The 12052-nt window shown below is 46.7% G+C and overlaps 1 protein-coding gene across 1 annotated transcript in view; it reads right to left on the bottom strand.

Annotated features, from left to right (window-relative positions):
- Positions 1-8475, bottom strand: part of LOC120568286 (NACHT, LRR and PYD domains-containing protein 3-like) — a 73288-nt gene extending 64813 nt beyond the window's left edge. The window contains exon 1 of the mRNA XM_039815687.1: positions 8231-8475. Within this exon, the coding sequence (XP_039671621.1) occupies positions 8231-8319 (89 nt within the window). The 5' untranslated portion in view covers positions 8320-8475. The remainder of the gene's footprint in view (positions 1-8230) is intronic.
- Positions 8476-12052: the final 3577 nt, after the last annotated feature.

Genomic DNA, 12052 nt, shown 5'->3' on the forward strand with positions numbered 1-12052 from the left:
TCTCTCAGGAGCTGATGTCATGTAGTTGAGTGTTTATGTCTGTATGTATTTATTGGCCTGTTGAACAGTTTTTTTTTTGTAAATAACAGAAGGGAACATTGATTAAATAAAGTTCCTTTAAAAATCAAATCTCTCTGTCTCTCTCTGTCTCTCTGTCTCTCTCTCTCTCTCTCCTTCTCTCTCTCTCTCTGAGTTGAGAGCGTGTGTGAGTGAGCTGTGGGGATTTGTAGGTTTTTCTTACTTTTCTTTTTTCCTTTGTTGATAATTTCATTTAGTATTGTTTAGTTTAACGGTGTAGGTCACTTTATCTTTTATTTGTAGTACTTTTTGGTGTTTAGTTTTAGGTTTATTTGGGTGGTTTTGTCTCCTGCCGGCGTCTCGCCGGTCGGCGTGTGCGGCCGCCATGGTGAATGGAGAGGGGTTCTCCACGCTCACCAGGAAACATGGCATCAAGATCTGTCCTAGTTTCCCGTGCAGCGTGGAGGACATTAGTCTAGCTGTGGGGGAGAAGGTCGGGCACGGTAGTATTATGGCGGCCCTTCGGATGAACGGCGCGCGCGGGGGATCTTCCTGGACCGGGAGGAGAAAGTAGAACCAAGTCATCGGCGGGGCATCACCGTGTGTGAAATGTTTGTTCAGGTGCTGCCGCTCACTCAACCAGCCACCAAGGTGGTCCTGTCCAACGTCCCACCGTTCATCTCTGATGGCTTCCTCAGCAGAGAGTTGTCCAGACACGGGAAGATAGTCTCCCCCGTTAAAAAGATCCTGTCTGGATGTAAATCTCCGTTGCTGAAGCACGTGGTGTCTCACCGTAGACAGCTCTATATGATACTGAACCATCGGGACGAGGAGTTGAACCTCCGGTTCCATGTTAAAGTAGATGATTATGAATACGTGATTTTTGCAACGTCATCAGGGATGAAATGTTTTGGTTGTGGAGAGGTGGGACACACGGTGAGGGCCTGCCCGAGACCAGGTGATCCGGACCCTCCCGGTCCGTGTGGGGCAGCTGGTGCCGAGGAGGGGGCGCCCCCCGCTCCCCTGGGGGTACCGGGGGGGTGAGGGGCGGGTGCCCAGCGGTCAGCTGCCGGGGCGGCGGACCCCCCACCGTCTGGGGGGGCTGCTGCCTCGGGGCCAGCTGCCGCCTCCGAGCGGCCGATGGCCGCTCCGCGCGCTGCACAGCGGCGTGCCGATGCCGTGTCTGACCGGACGCACCGGGTGAGTAGTACTGTAAATACACCGGGGGAGTAGTACTGTAAATACACCGGGTGAATAGTACTGTAAATACACCGGGTGAATAGTACTGTAAATACACCGGGTGAATAGTACTGTAAATACACTGGGTGAGTAGTACTGTAAATACACCGGGTGAGTAGTACTGTAAATACACCGGGTGAATAGTACTGTAAATACACCGGGTGAATAGTACTGTAAATACACCGGGTGAATAGTACTGTAAATACACTGGGTGAATAGTACTGTAAATACACCGGGTGAGTAGTACTGTAAATACACCGGGTGAATAGTACTGTAAATACACCGGGTGAGTAGTACTGTAAATACACCGGGTGTTAGTGTGGATGTTGTGAGTGAGAGTGTGAGTGAAGATGAGAGTAGTTTAGTGGGTGATGAGAAAGAAAAGAAAAAGAAAAAAACAAACAGGTGAAGGGGTGTCTGGGGAACGGACAGGTGAGCTCAGGGACACACAGGGGGGACAGTCTGGGGAGACAGGGGAGGTCAGGGACACACAGGGGGGACAGTCTGGGGAGACAGGGGAGGTCAGGGGACACACAGGGGGACAGTCTGGGGAGACAGGGGGAGGTCAGGGACACAGGGGGACAGTCTGGGGGGACAGGGGAGGTCAGGGACACACACAGGGGAGACAGTCTGGGGGGACAGGGGAGGTCAAGGGAGGTCAGGGACACACAGGGGGGACAGTCTGGGGAGACAGGGGAGGTGCAGACTGAGGAGGGAAATTAAATGGTAGGTGTGCAAAGTGTTAGGTGGAGTGAACAGATAGAGGAGGTGGTGATGGAGGAGGTGGTGATGGAGGAGGTAGTGATGGAGGAGGTGGTGATGGAGGAGGTGGTGAGTAGGATGGAGGAGGTGGTGATGGAGGAGGTGGTGATGGAGGAGGTAGTGATGGAGGAGGTGGTGATGGAGGAGGAGGTAGTGATGGAGGAGGTAGTGATGGAGGAGGTGGTGCTGGAGGAGGAGGTAGTGATGGAGGAGGTGGTGCTGGAGGAGGTGGTGATGGAGGAAGTAGAGGCTGCAGTTAAAACCAAACTACCTGCTAAACGCAGAAGGAAATCAAACAGCGCCTCCAGTGAGCTAAGGCGAGCCGAGTGAGTGAGGAGAGAGTGAGGAAGGTGTGTACGGATGGTAGTGAGAGTGATGAATGTGTGTCTGACGAGAGTGAAGTTCCCTATTACAGTAACAGTCAACAGAGGAAGTTATATACTGCTGAGGAAATTAAATGTTTCCTAAAACAAACAAAGAATCAGCAAGGTGTAAAAATAGAAGCGTATTTTCCCGATTTGGTTCTTTTCTGCTCCTCTGTTAGATTTCACAACAGCCGAAAGGAGGTTTCTGAAATCACAGTTCAAGAAGGTTTTAGATTGAAAAAACTTGTGCTTAAAGTAAAAAAACAACTACGTCTAGATGATGAAGTACGCTCCAATGTTGATTAATTTATTGTTTATTGTTGTTGCTTTTAACATCTCAATTATTATGGATGTTTTTAAAGTTGGAAGTTTGAATGTAAATGGAGCTAGGAGTGTAACTAAAAGAGCCAGCATTTATGAAACCATGAGAATGAAAAAAATTGATGTTTTATTTTTACAAGAAACTCACAGTGACAGCAGCAACGAGGCCGACTGGAGGAGAGAGTGGGAAGGGGAAGCCATCCTGAGCCATGGCTCCTCTCTGAGTGGAGGAGTGGGCTTCCTCTTCTCCAGAGCTTTCTCTCCGGTCTCACTGGAGGTCCGGCATTTTATGGAGGGGAGGCTGCTTTTAGTCAGAGCTCAGTTTGATCATTTTACGGCTGTTTTTATTAACCTGTATGCCCCAACAACCGGTGCAGAGAGAAAGATCTTTTTAGAAAAGGTAGGTGGGGTTTTAAATGATTGTGCATCGGAGGATTTTTTATTCTTGGGTGGGGATTTTAACTGTACTGCAAATGCTCTTTTAGATCGTAACCATGCAGAGCCGCATCCAGCTTCCCAGCATGCTCTGGGGCGGCTGGTCTCCACCTATGGCCTGGTGGATGTATGGAGAAGGATGCATGCAGACTGCCGACAGTACACATGGTCCCACCTCAGAGAGAGTAGGATCTCCTCAGCCAGACTTGATCGTATTTATTGTTTTAAACAACATTTTAATATTTTTAAAGTGTGTAATATTGTTCCTGCTGTTTTTACTGATCACTCTTTGGTTTTATGTCATGTTTTTATAAGAGATGTGAAACCGAAAAGTGCCTATTGGCATTTTAACTCGGTTTTAACTTTTGACAAAAATTTGAGAGAGGTCCTTATTTATTTTTGGGATATTTTTAGACAGAGAAAGGGTGATTTTAGCAGTCTTAGGCAGTGGTGGGACCATGGTAAGACAGAAATCAAGCTTTTATGTCAACAGCACACCCTCAACGTCACACGTGACATCACCAGATCTATGCAGGACCTGGAGAGTGATATAGTGGAACTAGAGAAGTTAAGTGAGTCCACAGGAGATCGAGGACATTTTGAAGTCCTCAAAATCTAAAAGCTAGCTTTAGCAGACCTGCTGGACGTTAAAGTACAGGGTGCACTGGTCAGGTCCCGATTCCAGACCATCTCAGAGATGGATGCTCCCTCTAGCTTCTTCTTCGGCCTGGAGAGGAAGAATGGGCAGAGGCGGGTAATCCACACACTGCTCTCAGACACAGGGCAGGAGATCATGGAGCCGAGGCAGATCAGAAGGCGAGCTGTAGAGTTTTACTCCTCTCTGTACTCTAGTGAGTATGAGGAGCAGGAGGCTCTACAGGAGGAGTTCCTGAGTGGGCTACCTCAGGTCTCTGAGGAGACCAACTCCTGTCTTGAGGCGCCCATTCAACTGCAGGAGGTCCACGCTGCCCTGCAGAGTATGCAGGGGGGACGTGCCCCAGGCATTGATGGCCTCACAGTCGAGTTTTTTAAAGCCTTCTGGGACATCTTTGCGCACGATATTTTAGATGTTTTTAATGAAAGTCTGGCCTCTGGCTCCATGCCCATGTCCTGCCGCAGGGCAGTTGTTACGCTGCTGCCTAAAAAAGGAAACCTGCAGGACATCAAAAACTGGCGCCCTGTGTCTTTGCTGTGTGTGGATTACAAGCTTCTGTCCAAGGTCTTTGCCTCCAGGCTGGGGAGAGCTATGGAGCAGGTCATCCATCGGGACCAGACCTACTGTGTGCCCGGCAGGTCCATGGTGGACAATGGCCACCTCATTCGGGATGTTTTGGAGGTCTCCAGCTCGTTGGGGTTTAACACTGGTCTGATTTCTCTGGACCAGGAAAAGGCTTTTGACCGCGTTGAGCACAGCTTCCTCTGGAAAGTAATGGGGAGGTTTGGGTTCAGCGCTGGTTTCATAGCCAAGATCCAGGTGTTGTACAGTGAGGTTGAGAGTGTGCTGAAGTTTAACGGCAGTCTGTGTGCTCCTTTTAGAGTGTGTAGAGGCGTCCGGCAGGGCTGTGCTCTGTCCGGGATGCTCTACGCACTCTCCCTAGAACCCCTCCTCTGCAGACTACGCCACAACATTGAGGGTCTGATTTTACCTGCTTTTAGTGAGAACATGGTTTTATCGGCTTATGCTGATGATGTCATTGTTTTTATTAAGAGCCAGCATGAGTTGGATATTTTAGAAAACACTGTTTCGGGTTTTAATATTTTATCTGCAGCGAGGGTGAACTGGCAAAAAAGTGAAGCCCTCGCTGTTGGTGAATGGCATGACGGTCTCCCGGTTCTCCCCCAGGACCTGGTCTGGAAAAAGGACGGTTTAAAATATCTCGGTCTGTTCCTCGGTACTGAGGTCGTGGTGCGGAGAAACTGGGAGACCGTCATGGACAAAATTGAAAATAAAATGAGAAGTGGCTACTCCCTCAGATGTCTTATAGAGGTCGAGTTTTAGTTCTGAATAATCTGGTTGCATCCCTGTTGTGGCACCGTTTAGCTTGTGTGGACCCCCCGGCAGGTCTACTAGCTCAGATACAGCGAAAAATGGTGGATTTTTTTTGGGGGGGGGTCTACACTGGGTGCCACAGGGGGTGCTGTTTTTACCAAGAGAGGAGGGGGGACAGGGCCTTGTCCACCTGGCCAGCAGAACGGCCACTTTCAGGCTTCAGTTTATACAAAAGTTTTTGACGGGGCCGCCTGACTTGGTGTGGAGGAACGTGACCAGCTGTATCCTCAGACATGTGAGTAAACTGGGGCTGGATGCTGCTCTGTTCTTAACTGATCCTAAATTTTTTAAGTTAAGTGGGTTTCCTCCTTTTTATCAGGGCGTTTTTAAATCGTGGGCCCTTTTTAACTGTACGTTGAATGATAGGTCTGACTCTCTGCACTGGTTGTTGAAGGAGCCGCTGGTCAACGGGAGCAGACTGGACATCTGCAGCGGGGTGCCCGGGCTGCTGGCAGCCCTGAACCGATCCAGGACCCTGAGCCTGCAGCAGCTAGTGGAGGCAGCAGGGCCTGGACTATCGGGGGCCGGGGCTCTGGGCTCTCTCCTGGGTCTGACCTCCATCCGGGTCACACAACGAATCCTCAACCTATGAACCCAGAAGCTGAGTGGGAGAGAGAGGAGGCTCCTCATGGAGTACAGCCGGGGGGAGACTATGCCGGACCCCACAGACCCGTTCCCAGAAGTCTACATGAGCCCAGAGTTTGGAGAGGAGACCGGCCCCCTGCTAGCTGTCAGTAGCCCGGGCAAGCTCACCCTGCACGGAGCAGACAAAGTGACACTCTACCAGAACTGTGTGAAAGCCATCAATAAAAAAGGACTGAGTGGCAGACCCCCCACTGTCTGGAATGACAGGTTGGGGGGGGGGGGCATCCTTGTCCCCAGTGGAGGGTTTTATACAAGCCTCCCCTCAAAAAACGGACCGCTGACCTCCAGTGGAGGATTCTACATGGTGCTGTTGCCTCCAATGCTTTTATCTCTGTTCTTAACCCGACTGTTCTTAGCCAGTGCCTGTTCTGTAGCCTGCGAGAGACTGTGTACCATATGTTTACTGGGTGTAAGAGACTCACTGAGTTCTTCTCTCTTTTAACTTTGGTTTTTAGTCTTTTTAATGTAGTTTTTACTGAGAGGGTTTTTATTATGGGAGCTGTTTATAAAAAGGCACAAAAAGAAAAATGGCAGTTCCTGAACTACCTTTCAGGTGAAGCAAAAATGGCGATTTATATCAGCAGAAAGAACAGGGTGGAGAACAGGGAGGGGCAGGAGGCCAGGGCAGTCTGGCTCTGTAACATCAGGGCCAGACTCTGGTTAGAGTTCAGGTTCTACAAACATATCGGAGACATCGATGCTTTTAAACTACGCTGGTGTTTTAATGACATTGTTTGTTCGGTGGTTGATGATGAGCTGGTTTTTGCACAAGTTTTTATCAGATAATATTTTTCTTTTAAAAACATCTACTGAGATTTTATTGCATTAGCACTTTATTTAATTGTGAACCTGCACAAATTATAATTATGTAAATAAAGTGTTTTGTAAAAATCAAAAAAAATTTTTCTTTTTTTTTTTTTTTTTTTTTTTTTCTCTCTGTTTTTTTTTTTTTCTCTCTCTCTCTCTCTCTCTAATGTTTCAATCAATAATAGAAGCACAGTATATTGTACTGTATCTGTGCTGTGCATAGCATTGTGAATTAGTTATTCTTTTATGTATAGAGGTATAGAGCTAACTCTAAAACCTTCAGTTCCTCCTCTTTCCTGTCTGTGCACGTCCCTGATCTCAACTGTATTCTGTCAATAAAAGACAAAAAATCATCTTCAAGTCTTTCTTTTCTCTCAGATGTTTAGTACGTATTTGTGCCTCACTGCTGAGGCTCCAGAAAGTCATCTGCAGTTTGAGTCCCAACATGGCCGCTGTATGACAGCTGTGTTGATTCAAATGGAGGTCTATCTGTTTGATCAAGAGGCGTCTGAGACAACAGAGACGGTGTATGCGGTGTCTAACATGTGACCCAGGTGTGCTGGTTCACCTGATCAGACCGGTTGGTCGGGTTAGCTGAGTGTGTGTGACTGTGTGTGTGTGTGTGTGTGTGTGTGTGTGTGTGTGACCCAAGTGTGCTGGTTCCCCCTGATCAGACCAGTTTGGTTGTGTTAGCTGTGTCTCTGTTAATAATCACAGTCTCAACTATTGTTTCCTGTCAGCTTCAGACTGAGCTCAACAGAGAGGAAATAATTCATTCTCATTGCCATGTTTCTCCAAGGCTGACCAACAAGCATTCATGTTTAAATCTGATTAAATCTGGCTCTTCAACGTTTTTCAGCCACGGACCCATTAACTGAAAGAGAGACGGGGCAGGGACCCCCTACTACATATACTATATCAAATGAAGTTGCATATTAAACTGGGCCTACAATAATGTGTAGGGTGGCCTAAAGCCTTTATACATACCTTTTTTAATGCATATAATACTAAGCCATTTAAATAACAACTGTAATCATGTTTTAATGTTAAACATACATGTAGCCCAGTGAATCCTTATGAACTGGACCTCTGGATGGCTACCTTACCTATGGGCCAGCTATTATAACTTTAATGTTTTTGCAGGTTTGAACTTGTCTCTTCAGAAACCTCTGGATGTATTTTCATTCAGTCTGTAGTTGAGGATTAAAAGACTTTGTCTCCAGGTAAAGACTACAACCAGCTGTGGGGGTGTAGTTTTGTGCTGTCAGAGAGTAACCAGCCGATCAAGGTTCAGTCAGAGAGTCTTCAGGCTGTAGGAGCAGAAAGACACTCCCTCATTTCTCAGAAGTGAAGGGATTCAAATCTAACTTGTTTCCGTTGATTAAATCTGACTCCACTGAACATATAAAGTCTCACTTTGGCCAAAAAGTCACAACTCACAGAATAATTAGTAAATTAATTAGTGAGTATTCAGATCTACAAACAGTAAACACCAGTGTTGACGTATTTTATGAATCCCCCAAAAATAAGGAGCAACAGCAGAGTGTCTTCATCAAAGGTGTGTAATGTTACCTGTCAGGCTGCTCACCTGTTAAAGTCCCGTCCAGATGAGGTCAGAGAGACCTCCTCCTCCTCCGTCTGCAGACTCTGACAGACGCTGCTGCTGTCTGTGTTCATCACTTCCTCACACCTTTAAATCCAAACCTAGAAATGTCAGTCTGACGTCAGAGCAGAGGGCCGGTCTGAGCTGTAGTTCTTCCTGTCAGAAGCAGCTGGCAGCGTTACAGAAGCTGTCAGTCAGCACTCTGATGGCAGCTGGAGACACTGACACAACTCCAAAGAGTCCACACTGAAGGAAGACTGAAGCCCCAAAAGAAGAAGAAACAGAACAACAGGTTCATTATTAAATGATGGAGGAACAACAGTCTCTAAACTCATGACAGCAAACTAAAACATACAGTGGCCCAGCCGGGTCAACACTAATGCAAACACTACAACACCAAAGTCGTCGCTCATTTCCGTTATATTGGTGTTGTGGCTTTTGCATTTGTTTTGAACCGTCTGGGCCACCGTACAATCTGCATCAACAGAGAGTGGTGGCATGAAACTAACCAACAGATATCTGACATACATCTACAGTCAAACTGTCTCTTTATTAATATTAATTACATAACAACAACATTCTATGTTTTGGTGCCTGAGTTGTAAGGATCATTTTACATTTTCCAAGTCTTAATATATAAATATATATTTGTAAGCCACTTCCTGTGGGCGCCTGGAACCTGGAGATACCTCTCTACACTGCTCCGGGACTCTGTTGTGTGTCTGATGTGTTGGGGGTGTAGAGCTGAGAGACACAAGAACTGGACGCTGGGTTCAGGATTGTGGCTGAGACCTTTATCTGGTTTTTTATTATCTCACAGTGAATGCTGGCTTCAGCATCCTTTATGGAGTACTGCTAAATACACTTTCTTTCTTAGGGCCCTATTTTAACGATCTGAAACGCAAATATCAAACGTGAAACGCAAGTAGCTTTGTGGGTGGATCTCAGGCCCTGTTGCTATTATGCCGGCAGGATAAATGACTCTTGCGCCCGACGCAAATCTAAAATGGGTTGGTCTGAAGTAGCTAGGTGTGGTTTGGGTGTGCAATAAATCAATCAGAGCGTCATCTCACATTCCCTTTAAGAGCAGGCGCGCTTGTTCCATGGCGGATTGCTATTATGATGGCGGATTTGCCTGGCACACACCAGCGGGAGCTGTCTGGGATGCGGCAAAGTAATAAATGCGCGTCTTGATTGTGTGGCGATGTTGCTGCGGCCCAGGGCTGGACTGGGACAAAAAATTGGCCCTGGCATTTTTGGCCCAGGCAGCCCACACCCACCGTGATTGGTCAGACACATTCCCTGCAGATATCCTCTTAAAATATGCGTGCATTCTATGATATGAGTTGCCTAGTGTTCAGCGATCATGTGATAGTTTTGGATCCTTCAAGAGGGTTCTCAAGACTAATCTGTTGATCTTACACTTAAATAATTCATTAATTCTTATGATTTGTATATTTATGATATTTTTATTATTGATATTTAATACTGTATTGTCATTATTGTTATTACTATTTTGCTTAATATTGGCTTAGCAACTTTAAAAACTGTTTACTGTTAATTTTAACTATTGTAAGATTCATATTTTGTTGCTTTGGACACAGGTGTCTTCTAAATACCATAACCATAACCCTTCCCAAAAGCTCCAATAAAGCTGAGAGTAGTATATGCCCTGGAAAAGAGCACCAATACAAGAGAAGCTAATTAAGCCATTCAAGGAACACTGATGCTTGTATCATCACTGATTTTAGAGATCACACAGACTTTTCAGCTACCCAACAGGCTAACCGCTAGCATTTTCAATGTAAGCTTAAACAGTTAGGTTACCTGACAGCAGGGGCAGATCTACCGGGGTGGCATAGGGTGGCCAAGCCACCCTAAAAGAAAGCCTTGCCACCCCTGCTGCCACCCCAGTTGGCAGCAACGAATTAAAAGTTACGGCCAATTTGACAATTTACGAGCGCGAATCGCCAATGTCCGACTGCAGTCAGTCAAAAACTGTTCCCGAAAAACTTCCCCTCTCACACATCTGCCACTCATCACCTGGGTCTTACCTTAATGCCTGTCCTGTGATAAAGCCCCTTACCTCTATCACACTTCTATCTCCTATTAAGTGAGATCACATTGTACGGTCACCTCAAATTATATAAAAGATAATAAGAATAAAAGATTAAGTTTGTCTGTATGAGTTTGTAAATGGCAGCCTGTGCCCTTTTGTAGTGTGTACACACTATTTCTCATCAAACTGTGATAACTGTGATTAAAGTGATGGTTCAGAGTAATTCACCCTAGGGTCCTTTAAATTCAGTATATATACGTCTGCCATATGTTGCCATCCCTCAAAAATTCCTGCCCCCCTCTCGCCACTCCAGAAATATTTTTCTAGATCCGCCCCTGCCTGACAGCCACTAACTTTAATGTTACAGCCAAACTGCTTGTTGCCGTTATAACGTGACACACACACACACACACACTCCCTTCCTGAGAGTCCCTGTTAATTTGCCTATTCCTAACCACATCGTCATCTACTCTCTCTTCCATCTTTTCCTCACTCGCTCCCATGGCCCTGTCATGGTCACTCTCCTCCTCCTCGGCTTCTTCCCTGTCATGTTGTTTTTTCTGCTTCTCTGTATAGCCAGCCACCTCTCCTCCTTGGCTTCAGGTAATGCTGATGTTGAAGCAGCTACTACAGCCCAAAACATGTCAGAAATGTTGGCACATTTTGAGGACTCCGCCTGTAGATTCTTAATCTTTTTCTCCTGTAATTTATGTGCACCTCCGTTGCACGTTTGTCCATTTTAACGTGGATGCTAAACTTCCAGCAACTATTAGCCTACAGCTCGTGTCTCAGGGCCGGGAGGCGTGGCCATAGTGGGATTCGTAAATTTGCGGCCCGGAGTGGGGAAGGGGGTTCCTGGATTTGATTGGGTCAGGCTAGTGCCAATAAAGAAAATTAACCAATGGGCCGCTGTAAGTTCTTTATGGGCCGGCCCGGCCCAAAAAATTAAAAAAAGGCCTATTTATATCGGCGATTCGGCCCAAAAGTGCGCCGGCCCACCGGGAAAATGCCCGGTATGCCAGATGGCCAGTCCAGTCCTGCTACGGCCTCTCGGGTGCATCTCCTCAAGTCTGGAGAGGATTGCTGCAGCCATGGAGCGTGGGCCTCCAAACGCACCACCTGCTCCTGTTGTGCCCCTTCCTCCTCCCCCCCTCCATCTCCGTCCACCTGCTCCACACCACCAGATTGTCCAATCCCACCATAGTTCAACATCACGTCTCCTTAAGTCCCCTTATATTTCTTCATTTATGTCATCAACGCATCCATGATTCATGGAAATGTTGTGTAAAACACAACAAGCCACAAAGAATGCTGGGACTTTTTGAGGACTGTACTGTAAAGTGCCTCCTGACCTATCCAAACACTTGAAGCGCATTTTCAGTAATAATTTTCCTTGTATTCATGTATGGTTTGCAAAAATGGGAACTGCTGCGTGTGTAGATGAGAGAAGCAAAGTGTATGCGCGTTGTGCGCACACTACATTATGGCCAAGCATGCGCCCCTAAAATAGCATCTGAATAATGCGCTACTGACTTTAGACTAGCGCTACTAACTTTAGACTAGTACCACTGACTTTAGACTAGTACCACTGACTTTAGACTAGCGCCACTGACTTTAGACTAGCGCTACTGACTTTAGACTAGCACCACTGACTTTAGACTAGCACCACTGACTTTAGACTAGCACCACTGACTTTAGACTAGCACCACTGACTTTAGACTAGCGCCACTGACTTTAGACTAGCACCA

This window comes from Perca fluviatilis, chromosome 1, assembly GCF_010015445.1.
Source record: "Perca fluviatilis chromosome 1, GENO_Pfluv_1.0, whole genome shotgun sequence".
In the NCBI taxonomy this organism is placed as follows: domain Eukaryota; kingdom Metazoa; phylum Chordata; class Actinopteri; order Perciformes; family Percidae; genus Perca; species Perca fluviatilis.